This window comes from Hyaena hyaena, unplaced genomic scaffold (genome assembly GCF_003009895.1).
Source record: "Hyaena hyaena isolate Hyena2069 unplaced genomic scaffold, ASM300989v1 scaffold_702, whole genome shotgun sequence".
NCBI lineage: Eukaryota > Metazoa > Chordata > Mammalia > Carnivora > Hyaenidae > Hyaena > Hyaena hyaena.
In genome coordinates this window covers 371,681-392,218 of record NW_024081338.1, presented here as the reverse complement: position 1 = coordinate 392,218, position 20,538 = coordinate 371,681, and the positions used below count along the sequence as shown (strand labels likewise).

Below are 20,538 nucleotides of genomic sequence, written 5' to 3'. Positions count from 1 at the left end.
TAGAACCCTCCATTTGCTGTCTTGGGTATCTATGAAACACAAATGGTAAAATGAAAAAAATCTAGAGCTGTTTTTAAAAGGGTTGGAGTGAACAAACCTCTGATAACAGGTTTTAAATTCAGATACATAGTGCGGGTATAATAAAAAAAAACTTCGCATGTTTATTGCTGTTGAATCAGACTCTTGAGTAGCTGGTCTCAAAAAACAGTAGTCCTTAAGTAGAGATAAGCCTCTGCACTGGGGTACTGTCACCAAAAGGAAGATTTCTAGAATAATAATGATTGCCATGTATGGTAGCTCTTCAAATCCCAAATCTGTTGGAATAAATATTCTTAAACTGTGTTCTTTATTCTAGTGCAATGGATCTTATTTCAAGTTTAGTAATTAGGACTTCATTTAAAGAGAGATTAGGGTTGTGTAAAGTACAGGGATGAATAGAATGGATACTGCCCCAGGAAAGAGCTGTCACATTCTCGGAGGTAATTTTGACGTGACCACGGAATGACTGCTGCTTGATACGCATCCATTATGCATACATTTGCCTAATTCCTTTATAACTTCTTGGCATTCTCTAAGGGATTTTTAGAGAGAAGAATGTGGCAAACAGGTTAATTTTGGAAGAATAGTCTACACAGAATAATTTTCTTTTTAAAGTTTATTTTTTTAAATATAAAGTTTTTTTTTTTAAATAAAGTTTATTTTGAGAGAGAGGGTGTGCACATCCCTGTGGGGAAGGGGCAGAGAGCGAGTGGGAGAGAGAGAATCCCAAGTAGATACCACACTCAGCACACAGCTGGATGTGGGGATCTATCTCAGGAACCGTGAGATCATGACCTGAGCCAAAATCAAGGTCGGACGCTTAACCAACCGAGCCACCCAGGCGCTCCCAGGATGGTTTCCTGGTAAGGAGTATCCCCGTATTATCACACTGAGCTACAGAAACCATAGAAGTACCGGGCTGGGTCACCTTGCTTCCCACAGAGGTGTTTTTCCTGTCCCCGTGGTTAAAGGTTGAGCAGTATATACAGCCACCACAAAACCACCGGAAACAACCAATAAAATACGACATACGATGGTTAGAGGCCTTTAAACTAAAACCCCATCGTCCCTTAGTTCTTTATTTTATAATGAGAACTACAAAGTTGATATACTTGCCTCACACTGGAAAGAAGACTTCGGCAAGTAATTTCTTTTTGCGTCACATTTATACACAGAAATTAAGTAGTTCCAAGGAAAAGAGGTTTCTGTATTTGTAGCAGCGAAAGGACGCTTTTTAAATGTTTAACTTAAACACCCACGTCTGGTACATATTAGACAGGCATCCATATCAAAAACAATGTGCCAAGAATAAATGATTTATAATCCAAACAAAAAAATCAAGACGAGAGCAGTGAAAGCACAAGAGGTGGGATCTGACCTCAGGTGGCAGGCTGTCGCACAGTAATTAGAAGGCTCAAGATGGAATGCCATTAACTCACTACTTTGCGGAGGCAAATATGTACCAACAAACCTTAAAAAGCTCAGATTCATTGTAAGCCTTATTTTTCAAAATCTGAAAAGCTTTTTGTACATAAGTATTTGTGTCAATATTACTTACAAGAGCAAAAAGTGGCAAACAAATGTGGTGTTCAGTAGTAAGTGGTTAATGGTTAGTTCATCTGATATTATGTAGGCTTTAAAAAATCTTTAACATTCTTTTTCGACTAAGAAAATCTACCTTACACACGGCTCAATACAAACCACGAGTTGCAAAACTAGGGATGGTATTCCTTTAAGACAAATACAGACTATTTGTTTAACAGTGGTTAGACCTTGAGAGTGGCATTCTGGGTGATTTTCTTCTCTATTTTTCTGTCCTTTTCAGATTTTCTATTGAGCATAATTTAGTAACATAAACTAAAGCAATATATACTTAAAAGTAAAGGCACCAAATTGTACACACGACATAATCCCCCTAAAAGAAACTTAAATTTATGTCTTGAAGAAGCATCTCTGAATTACTGGAGTATAGATTTTTAGTTTTTTCTTTTTTTTTCAGTTAAAAAAATCAAATTTGCGAGAACATTTTATTCTAAAATTTAAAGTCCATTTTCTCCTTTTAACAGGAGGGCAGTGCTAATGAAATTATTGAAGGCAAAGGACTTAAGGCCTAAGGATACTAATTCTTGTGCTCAGTGCTTTTTGCAGAAAAAAGTTGCCCAAGGTCTGCATCATGTGCACAAAAGGAGACCAAAAAAGGTGGTAATCACTGCAAAATACAAAGACTAAATGGGGCAGGCTCCTTTTGAGGACATGCTTATTAAAGAAGTTGCATTCTTTTCCCAGGCTGAAGGGAGAGAGGGTCCTTAACCCCTTCAGGTGAAAAGAATCCTTTGGAAACAGCCCAGCCGTTTTTTGGAAAATGATGGCAGAGCTTGCAGCGAAGTCTTAGAAGGCATCGATACAAAAAGGAGGGCATGAAGGGAAATTCTTTCAAACCTTTGCTTGGGTCAGAAATCCGCATTTAAGCCTTCATTAAGGCCTCGAGCTTTCTTCTTTCCCTCTTGACCACATTATGCCGTTTCTAGTCTGTCACTTAATAGCGACGCAGTTTTGGTCACAGCACAAGACCGAGGAAACCACAAGGGCTCCTTTGTAAACAAAGTAACGTCTTTCCTGAGCTTTGTCACTGTAGCGTGCCCTGATTCGAGGTACATTCAGAAATTTTTACTAATTAAACCTCCCAAGCCTTTGGGAGGCAAGTTTTATTATTGAAAAGCAAACAACCTCGCCCTCCTCCCCCAGTCACATCATTTCAGAGACTTGCTAAAGGACCTCACAAATTACAAGGAGAGCATCTAAACGCAGATAAGGGGACACATTTATAAATACAACGGAGGACAAACCTCTCCTTTATTCTAAAAATAACATCACAAGCGGCACGGCTTGTGTTATTTTTACCCAGACTGGCTCTCTCGCGTCTCAATCTCATGTAAACTAAAACGGCGTGGAAGGAAAATCGAGCCGGGGGCTACTGTCCAGAAAGAGGCTCAATGGCTCGGTCTTCCAACTCCAGATCCACGCACAGGAAAAGGGAAGCTGCAGGCCTTTCTCGAAAAGCCATGAACACTAAGCCACTTCGCCTTCGTTCGTCGTTCCTGCAGTGTGTTAATACACATCCACCCACATCTACATTTCTCTTTCTGCAAACATGACCGGGCTGGACGGTGGAGAAGAGCTTCGGCCTCTGCCACACATTCATTCGGGGGGCAGGGCAGCTCCCGCGTTACACAATGGGCACACTCATTCCTCCCACACTCGGCCCGGGCGGGGAGGCCACTCGAAAGCCTGGAGCGCGGAGGGCCCCCACCCCCGGAGAGAGGCAGTTCTAACTCTGAACAAACGCAGGAAACGTAATCAAAACTGCTGGAAAGAGAGGAGGGACTGCATTTGGAGCCAACTTGGACTCGCCCGGCTCGATCCGCCGCCCCTAACCTCGCCCTCAGGAAGAAAACGCCCCGAGAAAGGCGTTTCTGCTGTTCTAGTTCGTAGGGAACAGCAAACGCAGGAACAAAACCAAAACAATCCAACAAGCCCCAAAGCCAAAAGCCCAAAAACCCCACAGAAAAACAGCCGGGATAGTGGCTGGGAAGCAGGGCAGCGGCTGCATGCGAGTGCGCCGCAGTGACCTTGGGGGACGCCCGGGCCTGACAGCCTGGCGCGACTGCTCGCCCCCCGGCGCAGAACAGACAAGCCAAACGCTGCCTGACAAGGGGACAGAACGCTCCCTCGCGCCCTCCTCCACACGGCCGCCCTCTCCCACGAACGCCAACGCCCTTTAAAGGGACCCGAGAAACCAGGGGCGCCCGGCAGACCCCGCCCCCCAGCGCCGCCGCCATCTTGTTGTTTTCTCCAGTTCCTCCCGGCTGCGCACGTGGCACGTCGCTGCGGAAGCCAGGGTGCCGCCCCCACTTCCGGCCAGACCGGTTCCAGCCGGCCGCGGCCCGCAGACGCGCGACTGCCCCCTGGCGGGCGGCCGCTCCCGGCCCCGCCCGCCCCCGCCGCCATTGCCTCCCTTGCCGGTCTCACGTCCGCGCGCGCGCGCACTGCCAGTCCCGAGGGCGGCTGGGCGTGTGTGGGCGGGGCTGCCGGCGGCGCCGCGTCCTGTGCGCGCACGTGGCGCTTGGGTTCCACCGGGTCACCGGCCCCCTTGCTGGCACGCTGTTTGAACCGTAAGCGCCGTTCAGTCGCATGGAGGGGTTTGGGTACGCGGTGCTCGGTGCACCTGAAGGCGTTGAAGCAGGAGCCCCCACCCCGGAGTTAGGATGGGGCTGCCCCAGACCCCGCCTGTCCCCGCGGTGGGGGCTCCGGCTCGCGGGCCCCGGGAGATCCCCGCCCTCCCGGCTGCCCCGCGTCTCTTTCGAGCTTCCTTTCGTGAGCGTGTGCTAATGTAGGCCGTGCACGTGCTGCATCTGCTGTAGCCTGGAAGCAGCCTTTGCGATGGGAGTTATTCCGTTAAATAGCAGTGAAGGCCAGAGAATGACTTGCGCCAGTGGCAGAACTTGTAATCACAGGCGTCTGAGTTCCCTCTCTGCCGGGAGGCTCCCAAGGGACCCCTGATCAGCAGCTCCTGCAGCTTCGGAGAGGGTTAGAGATGCACTTGCTGGGCCCTGCACCCATCCTCCTAAATTGGAAACTGGGGGAGGTAGCAGACAGTCTGTGATTAGCAAGCAGTGAGTGTGAGGCATGCTAAGGACCCCTGAACTCACAGGCTTTTTTTTTTTTTTTTTAAGGTTTTTATTTATTTCTAGGAGAGAGAGAGAGCGTGAGCAGGGGAGGGTCAGAGAGAGAGGGAGTCACAGACTGAAACAGGCTCCAGGCTCCGAGCTGGCAGTCAGCACAGAGCCCGACGCGGGGCTCGAACCCACGAACCGCGAGATCATGACCTAAGCGAAAGTCGGACGCTTAACCGACTAAGCCACCCAGGCGCCTCTCAGAGGATTTTTAAGGGTAGGGGAAGGAAAATTATTGCGGGCTGCTTCCAGGCCACACTATGGCTAGGTGTTTTCCTAATTCCCTTATGTAATCTTCCCCACCTTCCTTTTCCCGGGGAGGAAACCAGATCAGACTTTCCGTGAGTGTGGAATGCTAACATGGGTATAAAATGGCACAAGTGTGCCGATTGCTTGTAACATATATGCGTAAGATGTCCCTGGAAGGATATCAAAAAGTGAATTATTATTTTTTTTTTAACCTCCAAGGAAAGGAGGTAGGTTGCTGGGCGGGGGTACTGAGTTGGTAACATTTTTCTGGAAATCTTTGTAGCTTTTGAATTTCAATCATATGAATCGGACTTATTCCAAATAAAATTAAACAGTTAAGAATTATACACAGAACAGTATTAAGAGCAGAAACCAGAAATTTGAATTCAGGGCCGACTGGCTGCAGATTACATTCCATGTGCCATATTGACGACACATGAAAAACTTTTAAACATAAAATGCTTTATACATTTGAGGTCTTGTTATAATTAATGAAGTGCTCATTTGTTAGAAATTTAGTTTTTGTTGTAAATCTTCGAACAACGAACATGTCTCTTTCTGGTTTCTACGTGACATGTTTTGTGTTGCATAATATTCTCATTTTCATTACTAATAACAGCAATAAAATGACCGTAAAACAGACCATAAATGTGATGTATAGCCTCTGAGGAATATTGATTTGGAATTAACTGAGAATTGCAAAGAGATTTGAGCTTCTTTACTGAAGATGAATGTGAGGAGACAAAGTGCTCTTATCCCCAAGACCGATCATTGTGAAAAATTTTACTGGTGTATTTATGTGTTTATTAGGTTCAGTTTACAATTACATATATATAAATAATGCAGCTTATTTTTTCACAGATCTATATCTAAAACATAGGAGTTCCTGGGTTGGTAGACTGTCATTTATTCTGCTACACTTTCTTGGAAATTGCAGACAGTTCAGGGCTGTGTGACTTCTTAAAGTTTTCAAGTTAACTTTTTAAGTGTTTATTTACTTTTGAGAGAGAGACGGAGGTCAAGCAGAGGAGGGGCAGAGAGAGAAGGAGAGACAAAGAATCTGAAGCAGGCTCCAGGCTCTGAGCTGTCAGCACAGAGCCCACCTTGGGGCTCGAACCCATGAACTATGAGATCATGACCTGAGGTGAAGTCCAACATTTAACCTTCTGAGCCTCCCAGGCGCCCCAGGGCTTTGTGACTTTAGGAATGTTTACTTAACCTCACAGTGCTTCAATGAGCTCATCTGTTGAAACAGATCTTTAAAGTACTTGCCATCTAGGCCTGTTGTGAGGGTAAATTGAGTCATGGTATGTAGTGCACTTGGAACAGTGTTTATCACGGAGTCAATGTTAGATAAACTTTTTTTAAAGTTTATTTTTGAGATGGAGAGACCGTGTGAGCGGGGGAGGGGCAGATAGCGGGGACAGAAGATTGGAAAGGGGCTCTGCACTGACAGTGGGCTCGAACTCACGAACCATGAGATCATGACCTGAGCCAAAGTTGGACACTCAACCCAACCAACTGAGCCACCCAGGTGCCCCAATGTTAGATGAATTCGTTTAAAAAAAAAAAAAAAAAAGATGGAGAAATAAATTTCGATGACAGAGGAGGAGGTAGAGTTGTTTCTAGAACTTTCTTGTTGGGTAGGGACTGTAAAGATTTGTGTTTATTTTAAACACTTGTTCCTAGTAGTAGCATTTGGTCCCTGAAATTAGGAAACCATCTGTAATTACTCTCCAAAGGCTGCCCTGTCCAGTTCTTGGGCGAGCAAATCTTCCCTGAGAGAAGAGTGGTTTTTCTATAGGTCAGTGTCTGGGAGTTGGCTGGTGAGAACGAGCTTGTCTCTTGGTGACGTCATGCTGTCAGCTTGAACTTGACCGCGATGGGACTGTTATGTCTCAGGAATAGGTAAAGCTACACATCCAAGGCTTTTACCCCTGGAGAACTGTTTGTTAAACATCTGCCAGCACAGTGTGTTATCCCACAGCAGAAGCCCCGCTGGGAGAAGCCCTGAGAAGGATGTCGCTCCTCTCGGGTTGCTTCCTGCGATGTTGTGCCTGGAGTCAGGAGTCCCATAGTGGCCTTGGGCTAAGATATTTCTGCAGTCTTAGTCTCTTGATCAAATCGTAAACTAGGGGTGAGTCACGAGTTTTTCCTGGCGAGTCTGTTCTGTATTGCACAAGCATTTCTAGGGCAAGGGGGAAACTGGGCAGCCCAGGGAGCCGTCTGCCCACCCCCACCTCCCCAGAAGAAACTTGCACTGCAAAGGAAAGAGAACTCAATGAGCAGAGAGGTCCATGATGGAAGAGCTAAATGATGGGAGGTGTCTGTGGCCCATTGCATTTTAGGAGTCAGGAACTCCAAAAACTTTCACACACACCCCCCCCTTCTTTAGGTATGGAATATTCTAGAAAGGTCTCTCCTTGTGAGGGCTATAGCTAAAGTGAAAGAGATGGAGGAGAGGGGAGTTGGCACAGTAGAGGAAGCCATTTGTTCATTCAGCAATAGTCAGTGCCCAGCTCAGTAGTTTTCACAGCCGGGAATCACATGGGAAGCTTACGAACTGACCTCCGCTTAGTCTGCTGGGGTTTGGGTGTGTGGTACACTGAGTGGTGGCCCCTCCCAGAAGACATCCTAATTTCTGGAACCTGTGAATGTTATCTCATCTGGCAAAAAAATAAATAAAACAGCAAGAAAAAAAACCACAACAAACCCTCACAGATGTGATTCAGTTAAGGACATCACAATGGAGAGATTTTGGATCGTCAAGGTGGACCTTGCTTGTCATCACACATATCCCCATAAGCAGGAGACGGAAGAGCATGTGACTATAGACGCAGAGATTGGAGTGACATGTTTACACTCCAAGGAATGCCAAAGAGTGTCAGTAACACCAGAAGCAAAGAGAAAGGCACGGGACAGGTTTGCCTTTAGAGCCTTCCGAGAGAGCACAACCCTACCAACACCTTCTTTCTGGACTACTAGCCTCCAGAGCTTTAGAGGAACAGATTTCTGTTGTCCTCAGTCATCCAATTTGTGGGAGTTTGTCACTGCCGCTCTAGGAAACCAGTTCAGGGTAGGACACAACTTGTTTTGAAGCGTCGTGGTGCCACATTCCATATGACTTAGCAAATATCAGTTGTCCATGTTAGAGGTGAAGGGTAGGTACTGATAAAGATCACAGAGGGTGATCCTTTGACTCAGTGGCTACTCTGCACTAACCAGGGCCCCGTTCCCAATAGGTCTGGAGCCGAGGAGTCTATATTTTGCAACCAAGTGAAAGCAAACCCTCATGTGATTCTGAATCATGGGTATTTGCAAGTCCATCCTTCTGGTATGTGTTATGATCGACATTAGCGATGCCAAGAAGATAAATACACATTCCCTGTTCTCAAGGAGCCTATATTCCGGGAAGGAACGAGATCATCTCAGTAGAGCCTTTTAACTGTTAAATAATATTTGTTCAGCTGTTTCTTCACGCTAAGCCCCATACCTATATGCAGTCTCTCCGATCTGCAGAACAATTCCAGGAGGAAGGTTTTAATATCCCCTTGGAGAAGATCGTTTTAGCGGGTCAAGCAACTAGTTCACTTTTACCCAGCTGGGAAGTAGGCAGGGTTGCCAGGGAAAACGCTGGCACTGGCATTCCATCGTGTGAGCAAGGTCAAAAACAGGTCTGTGGCAGGGAGCCAAGTCCAGCTGGGAACTGCCTGTGGTCTGGGGTGGCTGGAACACAGGGTGATGGCAGAGTGCAGCAGGAGATGAGGCAGAAAAATGGGCACTCAGGCCCCCAGACTGAGGCAGGGACCGGGGTGCTATAGGGTCCCCCTCAGCAGCTGGGGGGAGGAGCCTGGGAACCTGGAACATGGCCGGAGCAGGGCAGGGCGAATAGGGCCTCTGTCTTCCCACATTTATCTCCCCAGCATTCCTGTGGCTTTCCCACCTTAGGGTTGCGATGCCTGCTGGTAGGGAAGGCCTCTCCGCTGTTGGACTCTTAAATCCAAGGAATTGGGCAAAGCATCTAATTAGTTATCAGCAGGGTTTAAGTTATCAGTTGTTTAATTTTTCCATGTTTATTTTTGAGAGAGGGAGACAGACAGACAGACAGTGTGAGCAGGGCAGGGGCAGAGAGAGAGGGAGACACAGAATCCGAAACAGACTCCCGGCTCTGAGCTGTCAGCACAGAGCCCGACGCGGGGCTCAAACCCATGAACCGTGAGATCATGACCTGAGCTGAAGTCGGAAGCTCAACCAACTGAGCCTCCCAGGCACCCCAGTCATCAGCTGTTTTAAAATGAAAACTAACAAAAAATCCCCACTCCAACCCAAACCTTATATTTTATAGCAGATCTGAGAAGAAAACGACGTTATAGCGTAAACTTGGACCCTAGAGAAGAAGAGTAAACAGGGGCACCTGGGTGGCTCAGCCAGTTAAGTGTCCGACTTTGGCTCAGGTCATGATCTCACGGTTCGTGAGTTTGAGCCCTGCATCAGGCTCTGTGCTGACAGCTCGGAGCCTGGAACCTGCTTCGCATTCTGTGTCTCCCTCTCTCTGACACCTCCCCCCGCCCCCCCAGCTCATGCGTTCGCTCGCGCTTGCTCTCTCTCTCTCAAAAAAAAAAAAAAAGAGCAAACAAAAATTCTTCTCTAGTAAACAAACAGAACCAGGTGCTGGCACTTTGTATATTTCCCCCCCACCCCAGCAACTGTTTTTTAAAAGAAACTTCTTGCTATGAAAAAAAAAATCTATAGAAGTAGAATATTGAGGTGCCTGGCTGGCTCAGTCCGTAGAGCATGCGACTCTTAATCTCAGGGTTGTGAGTTCGAGCCCCATGTTGGGTGTGGAGCCTACTTAAAAAAAGAAGTAAGAAATAGTGTAACGAACCTCCATGCTTCCCTCAATCCATAATTCTTAGCCAATAGTCAACACGGTTTAATCTGTATTCATGGTCCCCACCAGGTATTTTTGTTGTTAAATACCCTAAACACTTTTTATTTAGATAACTTCAGGGCTGGGCACCTGGTTGGCTCTGTCAGTTAAGCATCCAACTTCAGCGCAGGCCATGATCTCATAGTTTTGAGTTCAAGCTTTGCATCAGGCTCTGTTCTGACAGCTCAGAGCCTGGAGCCTGCTTCGGATTCTGTGTCTCCCTCTCTCTCTGACCCTCCCCTGTCATGCTGTGTCTATCTCTCTCCCAAAAATAAGTAAAACGTTAAAAAATTTTTTTTTAAATAATTTCAAAGCTACTGAAAAACTACAAGAATAGTCTCACAAACATCTGTATCACCCAGATTAACCATTTTTCCCCACCTTCATTGAGGTGTAATTGACGTATAACATTATGTAAGTTTGAGTTAGGTAACGTGTTGATTTGATACATATTGCAAAAGGACTAAGGCAATAGCATTAACTTGAATTCACCAATTAACATTTGGCCACATTTGCTTTATATCCCCCACTCCCCCCCCCCCCCTTTTTTTTAAAGAGAGAGTGTTAGCGGGGGAGAGGGGCAGAGGGAAAGATAGAATTCCAAGAAGGTTCCATGCTCAGAATGGAGTCCCACAACCCTGGGATCATGACCTGAGCCAAAATCAAGAGTCAGACACTCAACCGAGGGAGACACCCAGGCATCCCTCCTCTCACTTTCTTTTTTATATGAGAATTGCAGAGCTTTCGCATGGTAAAGTTCAGGAAACTAGAGAGAGGTAGATAATTGCCTGAGGCTCTCAGTTCAGGATGAAGGGAACTGGTATTTGAACCCAAGGCTGTGTGTGTCTACTACCTATCCTGGAAAAACAAACAAAAAAAGTCAAGCTGACAGTTCTTTCATTGTGTGAAATGAGAATGGACAAGGGAATGGTTTTTCAAATGTAAAGAACCCTCCTTCTGAGCAGTTGAGCTTGCACTAGGCCAGGCTCCCCCTTCCCACAGCCTCTAAGCTGAAGGCTGTGTGATAAGTTGTCTGCAATAGGAACACTCAGGTTTCTGGAGCAGGCTATTTGAACAGCCCCCTACGCAATTAGGGGTCATTCAAGGCCACACCCCTTCTCTAAGAATGGGCAGTTTGCTGGGACTGGAATGGAATCACATGCTTTTTGTAATCTTATCTCCCAGTTTTGTTCTTTTTTGGCTTTGATTCTTTTGAAGCCTTCCCTTACCTGTATTTTGACCTCTGCCTGTGGTTAGATTTTTATTTTTAAGATTTTATTTTTAAGCAATCTTTACATCCAGGGTGGGGGTCGAACCCACAACCCCAAGATCAAGAATCACACGTTCCACCCACTGAGCCAGCCAGCCCCCCCCCCCCGTAGTTGGGTTTCTAATGCTGCCTTCAGCTTCTCTCCCTTCCCTTCCCTTCCCTTCCCTTCCCTTCCCTTCCCTTCCCTTCCCCTTCCTTTTCCCTTCCCTTTCCCTTCCCTTTCCTTCCCTTCCCTTTCCTATTTGCTGGTCGCTGGTCGTCATCCAGGTGGCTTTAATGCTTCCCCAGTCTTCACTCCATGATGGTCTCATCCCTGCCCACCTGACTCAACATGGTTCTGTCTTTGAACTCTAAACTCAGATGTTCCTTTTCCTTCTGGTCGTTTCTGCCTGGATGTCTCAAAAACCTTTCATAGTCAGTCCCGTCTAACACTGAGCTCATGACTCCCCGCTACCCAGCCACTCTTCGAGACCCTTCCCCTGCCTTGGTTTCCCTTCCATCTGCTGCCCTATCTGAGCCATCTCTGACATTCCCCTTTTCTTCGACACCCTAGCCATTTAGCCATCCTGACCCTTTATCTCCATTGCCCTTACCCTGATCCTAGGCCTCTCCTTCCTTCCCAGACCCCATTGATGGTTCTCCAGCTGGTCTCCCTACATCCACTTGGCTACCCGTCAGTGGACTTCCTGGAGCAGACCCAAGTGACTCCGCCAGAATGCAGATCTGACCTTGTCAAAGGCGAATCCGGTTTAGCCACCCAGCTTTCTCCCTTCCCAGGGTGCAGAACCCTTCAGTGACCTATTGCTCTTTGGATCTAGACCCACATCCCCCGAGTGAGCAAGGCTTGTGAGGTCCTGCACGGTGTGGCTGCTGCTCACCCCTCCAGGAGGGGCTGCTCCCAGCCCACCGGCCAGTACTGTGGGCTTCAGTCTAGTCCTCCCTGTCACCTGGCAGCCTTTGACCAGGCTCTCCCTCCACCTGAGTGCTCCCTTCCCTCCCCTCACCCACCAAGTCCTGTTCTTCGGACCTTAGCAGCACCCCCTTCTTGGCTTCATCTCTTTCTTAGGGCTGCTTTCCTCCCCTGGGGGCCGGCTCTCCCCTTGTGCAGTATCACAACCCTTGTGATATTTTTACTGGTGTGATTTTTACTGGTCCATTTTCTCACCTAGAACGGTAAGGTCTGTGGACTGGGGCTGTGTCTTTCTTTGCTGACCCTTGTGGTGCCAGGCACATAATAGGTGTCGAATAATTATTTTGTGAATGAATGAGTAAATACTGAGCAACAAGTAGAGCACAGTTTTGAGAACCAATGTTAATAGCTAATTACTTAGCACCATTACTGCCATCTAGTGGTGACTCGTGTTATTATCCCGCTGGGCCCATCATCAATGATTGCCTTTCACGGTCGCTGCGCTCCTGGCACAGAAGGAAATCAGTACACGAATAATAGATACTTGTTGCGTGCTTGCCTTGCTTCAAGGACTGTAGGAGACACATGACAATACTGCCCACTCAATGCCTGAGCAGAGCGGTCTTTCCAGGGTCAAGGGCTAGAGAGGAGACCCTTCATTCAACACCAGGAAACAGAGCGTGTGTTTTTTAATTCTGCCTCACTGCCTCCGGGTTTCTGCCACTTAGCATATGAATTGTACCCTTAAGACAACTGGGATTGATGTCGTGGTTGTAGGGGGCTTGAACAAAACCCTCTCGAATGGCAGGAAACATATTTCGGAACTAGAGAGGGTGCTCTGGGGCTCTTCAGATTTCAATAAAACGTCTGAATTCCCGGAGGATCGCTTACTGGTTATGTGGCAGCCTAGGCCCTGTGAGCACTCGCATTTCTAAGGCCCCCTGGACTATTGGATATGCAGTATTTCTGGAGGGTTCACAGATGGCTTTTCTTGGCCTGTATTTCTTAGACTGTTGGACTTTGTGGCCTAGAAAGCTCTGGTCTTTAAGTCTCTCGAAAGTCCGAGATAAGTTTCTACAAAGCCTCAGATCTTTCATGGAGTACATTTTGAGACAGTCTTCCCAAAGGACACTTGAGATCTACGGTAAACATTAATTCATGTGTACACCAGCTGCCTCGAATGGTTTTTGAAACAAGGGAGAACGTATATAAAGTGTACTTTGTACATTTGTACTTTGCATCATTTTCCTGACAACTTTGCGCAAGTACATTTTGGGTGGGCAGGTAAATTTGATAACTTTTGTTATGTTTTAATGTTAAAATTAATTTAATGTTCATTTAAAAATGTTTTTAATTTTTGAGAGAGAAAATGGGAGGAGTGGCAGAGAGAAGGTGGGGGAGGAGAGACAGAGGATCCAATTCGGGTTCTGCGAAAACAGCAGAGAGGCCAATGCGGGGCTCGAACTCACAAGCCGAGCTGTGAGATCATGACCTGAGCCGAAGTTGGACGCTTAGCTGACTGAGCCACCCAGGTGCCCCAATAATGTTATCTATATCAAATAAAGTAAAGGGAGTCAGAGTGTTAACTTTTACTGGCAAGTTGGGTCGAGGAGTAAGAAACCTACTGTTTAAAAGATACTTGTGAATTCTGTCGTGGAGAATGGTTTTATTTTTTTATTTTTTTAAATTTTTTAATGTTTTATTTATTTCTAGGAGAGAGAGGGAGAGAGAGAGAGAGCGTGAGCAGGGGAGGGTCAGAGAGAGAGGGAGATACAGACTCTGAAATAGGCTCCAGGCTCTGAGCTGGCAGTCAGCACAGAGCCCGACGCGGGGCTCGAACCCACGAACCGCGAGATCACGACCTAAGCGAAAGTCGGACGCTTAACCGACTAAGCCACCCAGGCGCCCCCGTGGAGAATGGTTTTAAATGTGAACTTGCAGGGCGCCTGGGTGGCTCAGTCAGTTGAGCGTCCGACTTCAGCTCAGGTCATGATCTCATGGTTCGTGGGTGAGGCTCTGTGCTGACAGCTCAGAGCCTGGAGCCTGCTTCGGATTCTGTGTCTCCTACTCTCTCTGCCCCTCCCCCACTAGTGCTCTGTCTCTCAAAAATTTTATTTTATTTAAAAAAATTTTTTTAATGTTTATTCGTTTTTGAGAGAGTGAGAGATTATGAGCAGGCGAGGGGCAGAGAGAGGAAGACACAGAATCCGAAGCAGGCTCTAGGCTCTAAGCTGTCAGCACAGAGCTTGACATGAGGCTTGAACTCATGAACCATGAGATCATGACCTGAGCTGAAGACAGACGCTCAACCGACTGAGCCACCCAGGCGCCCCTCAAAAATTTTAAATAAACATTAAACAAGTTATTTAAGGTGTGATTTGCATCGGAATCACCTCTGCTGGTTAAAGCACAGATTGCTGGGGCCCCACCCCCAGGGGTCCTGACTCAGTGGGGCTGGGAGGGAGCGAGGATTTGCATTTCTAACCAGCTCCCCGGGGCGATGCTAATGTAGTTGGTGGGGGGGGAACCCCACTTTGAAAACTACTTGAGCTGTGAATTATACCCTAATTTACTGCAATTCTGTTTCCTTTTGGTCTTTTCTGCGCAGGTCAAGATCCACCAAGATTCACTGTTACTCTTTCCGCGTTGGAGGAAAACATGACGGAGGGGTTCTTTGTCAGCTTCAGTCTCTGTCCAGCATCCACGTGGAAACCAGGGCTCTCCTAACACACAGGTCAGGTGGTCGACGTGTGCCCTGAACCTTTCAGGATAATCATTTATACTTACAGAATAAAATCTCCTCTTTAGTAAGATGCCCGAGGCCTTTATATCTGGCCCCTCTTTACCTCTCTCTGCTTCTTCCTCTAGTGTGGCATTTTGATTTTTCACACCCCGAACTTTCTGCTTGTGTCGTTTCTTTGCCTACTTAATTCCTTTTCGTCTTCCTCAACCTGAGGATAAAACTGTGCATAACTGTGTGATTCTGGCACACATAGGTTTAAGGGACGATTGAACAAATGCATGAATGAATAAATGCATACATAAGAGTACAAAAAATGGATTTTCCCTTTATATGTTCATTTATTTTGAGAGAGAGAGAGCGAGCGAGCGAGTGAGTAAGCCAGCCAGCATGAGCAGGGCAGGGACAGAGAGCACGGGAGAGAGAGAGGATCCCAAGCAGGCTCCATGCTGTAAATGCAGAGCCTGTTGCTGGACTTGATCCCACAAACTGTGAGATTATGACCTGAGCCGAAATCAAGAGTCAGACACTCAACTGACTGAGCCACCCAGGTACCCCAAGAAAATGGGTTTTTAAAAATTGTGGTAAAATACACATAACCTACAGTTCACAGTCTTCACCATTTTTCAGTCCAGTTCAGTGGCAGTGTGATTACACTGCTGTTCATCATTACGACCGTCCGTCTCTGGACCATTTTTCATCTTGCAAAACTGAAGCTCTGTGCCCATGATCCCCCAACTCTCTACTTCCCTCTCCCCCCCACCACTGGTCACCGCCATTTGGCTTTCTATCTCTGCGGGTTTGACTTCTGTAGGTACAGTGGAATCATGAAGGATTTCTCCTTTTGTGACTCAGCATAATGCCCTCAAGGATCATGTGTGTTACTGCATGTGTCAAAACGTCCTTTTTTCTTTTTTTATGTTTCTTTATTTTTGAGACAGTCTGCGTGCATGTGAGTGGGGGAGGGCAAAGCGGGAGAGTCCAGAGGATCTGAAGCAGGCTCTGTGCTGATAGCAGGTAGCCCGATGCTGGACTTGAACTCACAAACCATGAGATCATGACCTGAGCCAAAGTCGGATGCTTAGTCAACTGAGCCACCCAAATGCCTCTGAATGTCATTTTTTTTTTTAAAGGTTAAATAATAATATTCCATTGTAGATATTTACAGTGTTTTTTTTTTTTTTAATGTTTTATTTATTTCTTAGAGAGACAGTGTGAGCAGGAGAGGGTCAGAGAGAGAGGGAGATGCAGAATCTGAAACAGGCTCCAGGCTCTGAGCTAGCTGTCAGCACAGAGCCCGACGTGGGGCCCAATCCCACGAACCATGAGATCATGACCTGAGCCAAAGCAGGATGCTTAACCGACTGAGCCACCCAGGCACCCCGATATTTACAGTCTTTTGTTTATTTCTTCATACAGGGGATAGATTTTCATACAAGGATTTAATTTTCAGCACTGTTTGAAGTAGCAAAAGATTGGAAGCCAGTTAAATGTCTGTGTGTAGGGGATCAATGACATAAAGTAGACATAACCTCATGGTGGGAATGACAAAAAAGGAGGCGTCTCCTGAACTGGTACCGAATAGTCACCAAAGTAGAACATTACAGTATTGAAAACTGCGTATAATAAAAGAAAAAATCCCAAACAGGGCAAATGTACAGGTTTCCATAGTTGTCCCAGCCTGCCTCTGGGGGTGGGGTGGGGCAGATGATATACTTCTTTCTGTGTGCCTTCCGCTCCCCCCCCCGCCCCCCGCCATATGCTCTTTGATATCTTTTGCATTTTGTACCAGGCATTATGTATTTCCTCCAAAAAAATGTTGAAAAGAATGCAAATAACCTGTCCAGAGGGAGAAGTGATTAATTTACTGCAGATCTTACAGAAGGAAGGATGCTTTGTGCTTACAAATAATTATTAAATTAAGTCAGTGAGAAAGACCTAAATTAAATTAAACTTGGTTGGTTAATTCTCTTCACTCTCAGTAGAGATTAGCAATGGATCTGATTCTTTGACTACCCCAGGGATTTTTTAATAACTGAATGTTATCAGCAGTTTGGAGATCAGATCTATGCAGTACTCAGAAACTGAGCTCTGAAAGCTCCATCCAAATGAATGTAAGGACAAAGCCTTGACTTGATACACTGTTCCTTTTTAAAAAAATTTTTTTAAAGTTTATTTATTTTGAGAGAGACAGAGACAGTGTGAGTGGGGGAGGGGCAGAGAGAAAGAGAGAGAGAGAATCCCAAGCAGGCTCCACGCTGCCAACAGACCCGAATGTGGAGCTTGAACTCATGAAACCATGAAATTATGACCTGAGCTGAAACCAAGAGTCATTTAACTGACTGAGCCACCCAGGCATCCCTTAAATTGTTTTTTAATGTTTATTTATTTAATTAATTAATTTATTTAGTTTTATTTATTTCTAGGAGAGAGAGAGAGACAGCATGAGCAGGGGAGGGTCAGAGAGAGAGGGAGTCACAGACTGATACAGTCTCCAGGCTCTGAGCTAGCTGTCAGCACAGAGCCTGACGCGGGGCTTGAACCCACGAACAGTGAGATCATGACCTAAGCGAAAGTCGGACGCTTAACCGACTAAGCCACCCAGGTCCCCCAATGTTTATTTATTTTTGAGACGGAGAGGGAGAGACAGAGACAGAGACAGAGCACAAACAAAGGAGGGGCAGAGAGAGGGAGACAGGCTCTGAGCTGACATTTCAGGTAGGGGTCGAACTCATGAACCATGAGATCATGGCCTGAGCCAAGTTGGACACAACCAACTGAGCCACCCAGGCGCCTCTGATGTACTGCTCTTCTTAATGTCTGTTCAAGTGCAGGCTTCCAAGGGACCCCTCCTTCACAGCTGTCTAAAGGTTCAAGGAAAACTGCTTTCAGATGAATGTGATAGCCCTGTCTGAATAAATGCTTACGTCTGAGTCCAAAGGGGTTGGTATCTCCAGAGCGGGGCGATGGATAGGCCTTCCCAGAGAAGGAATATTTGTTCATATTGAAAGTATCTGAGTTAATCGCCATCATTTGCATTATGGTCTCCTCAGTGCTTGAGCAATGCAGGCATGGCTTCAAAGCTGTGAGATTATCCGGGAGCGCCAGGGTGGCTCAGCTGGTTACATGTCTGACTTTGGCTCAGGTCGTGATCTCACAGTTCATGAGTTTGAGCCCTGCATCTGGGCTCTGTGCCGACAGGGACAGGAGCCCAGAGCCTGCCTCGGATCCTGTGTCTCCCTCTCTCTGCCCCTTCCCTGCTCATGCTCTGTGTCTCTCTGTCTCTCAAAAACCAATATACGTTAAAAAAAAAAAAAAAAAGCTGTGAGATTATCCAATCCTTGCTCTTAGATGTAAGATCATGCTGGCACCTTAACACTGAGACGGATGGCCCTGGACTTTTGTTGCTAGTGATAAATAATTTTTGTTTCAAACATTCCCATCGATAAAAAGGGAATCATAACATGCCTGGCTTCTGAAGAAACCTGCTTGGAAAGTCCCCTGTATAGTCAGTATTGCAGTGACGACTCTGGATGTCACTATAGCTTCTCCCTACTTCTCAGTGACTCCTCATTGTTCTCAAAACACAGAGTCCTTCTCAGGCACCGAAGGTTTTCAGGATCTGATCCTGATCCTATCTGTCTGATCCTGTTTCTTCATACCCCTGCACCGTCCATAATATCTTCTCCAGCTGTCTCCAAGTGTTCTTTTGTTTATGTTTGCTGGACTTTGAACTCCTGTGGGCAGTGGGTCTTAGACTCCTCCAGCACTGGGTCAGCATCATTTGGAGGGCTTGGTAAGGCAGGGTGTTAGGCCTCACTCCAGAGTTTCTGATTCAGTAGGTGAGGTGTAGACCTGAGATCTTCAGCTCTAAAGAAGCACCTAGTTGATGATGATGGTGGTGGTCTGGAGGCTAGGCCATGATGACCTCTGCTCTGGGGGAAGGACTGGGCTTTCTTTCTTCATTTCTGTGTCTGTAGCATCTGCGCCATCTTGGTGCAGGGTGGTAGTCGGCAGGTGTTGGTGTTGAATGAATGGGTGCAAAGACGGTTACATTTGGTACTGTGTACACTGGGTGTTTCTAGTAAAATGCCAGAGGGAAATCTGAACAGTGTCAGAGAATTGACGATAAAGATGGTGGGGGAGGAGGCAGTGCTGGGCACACAGGAAGGGCTCAGTATGTACAGGGAAAAGAGGAGGGAAAAGTGTGGGTAAGGTATGAGGGAAGTCAAGAGGAGGTGACGGGGTAGATTCTTTGTAGCTCCAGAAGTTGGGCCTTAACACATTAATTTTGTAACATTTCTTATTTTCATTGAAAAAAATTTTTTTTTATTATTTTTCATTTTAGAAGGAGAGAGTGAGAATGAGAGCAAAAGTGAGGGAGAGGGGCAAAGGGAGAGAGAGAAAGAATCTCAAGCAGGCTTCATGTTCAGCACAGAGCCCAAGGCTTAATCCTGTGACCCTGGGATCAGGACCTGAGCTGAAATCAAGAGTTGGATGCTCAACCGACTGAGCTACTCAGGTGCCCCACATTTCTTCTTTTCTTTCTTTTGTTTTTTAAAGATGTTTTTAATGTTTATTTATTTTGAGAGAGAGACACACACACACACACACAGAGTACGAGGAGGGCAGGGGAAAAGAGAGCTGTCAGCACAGAGCCCGTCATGGGGCTTGAACCCACTTATCGCGAGATCATGACCTGAGATGAAGTTGGACACTGAACCAACTGAGTCACCCAGGGGCCCTGACATTTCTTATCTTCTAATTGTAAACCTCTGAAGGCTGTAAACTTCCATCTAAATGATATTTTCTTATATCCTGTATGTCTCAGATTATAGTTAGTTTGTTATGGTTCACTTCTAAATGTTTTATGATTTGTATTATGATTTTTTTCTTTGATCCTTGAGTTATTTAGAAGTGTATCTTACATTTCCAGTAGTGGGGCTTTCTCGTTATCTTTGTGTGATTGCCAACTGCATTGTGCATGTCATCAGTATGATGTGCACCCCTTGACATTTTTTTGAGTTAATCCTACTGGCCTATCACGGGGCTGCTGTTTGTAAATGTTCCACATGTGCTTGAAAACAACGTGTGTTCCCCATTTGCTGCGTGCTGTGGTCTGTGTACATCCCCTGGACCAAACTTGATAACGGAACCGTCTTTATTCATATGATTGTTAGTATAGTTCTACTTTTTTTTTGGGGGGGGCAGCTTGATCTCTTTGAAAAAGGAGTGTTAGAATCTCTCCCTTTGATGGTGGATTTATCACGTTCTCCTTGCAGTTGTGTTTATTTTTGCTTTATGTGTTAGGTGCATACAAAGTTAGACTCCTGTCTTTCTGATGAATGGAACCTTTTATTGTCCCGAAGTTACATTGTCATCTCTTTATTTATAGCCTGTTTTGTCCGATGGTACAGCATCAGCTCTCTTACAGTTAGTATTAGCCTGCTGTATTAGTTTTAATCTTGGGCTATTGACCTTTCTCTGTACGTCTTCCCTCCCTCCCCCCCCTTTTTCTTTTTTACAAATAGTTTATTGTCAAATTGGTTTCCATATAACACCCAGTGCTCATCCCCACAAGTGCCCTCCTCCATGCCCATCCTCCCTCCCCCCCCACATCCATCAGTCCTCAGTTTTTGTCAGCATTCAAGAGTCTCTCATGGTTTG

General features: G+C 46.2%; 1 protein-coding gene across 1 annotated transcript; it reads left to right on the top strand.

Annotated features, from left to right (window-relative positions):
• Positions 1–3,647: 3,647 nt before the first annotated feature.
• Positions 3,648–14,865, top strand: LOC120220550 (potassium/sodium hyperpolarization-activated cyclic nucleotide-gated channel 2-like). Its single transcript, XM_039217678.1, has 3 exons — positions 3,648–3,663; positions 3,753–4,211; positions 14,740–14,865. The coding sequence occupies exons 1-3, from the start codon at positions 3,648–3,650 to the stop codon at positions 14,856–14,858; spliced, it is 594 nt and encodes a 197-aa protein (XP_039073609.1). The 3' UTR covers positions 14,859–14,865.
• The last annotated feature ends 5,673 nt before the right edge of the window (positions 14,866–20,538 follow it).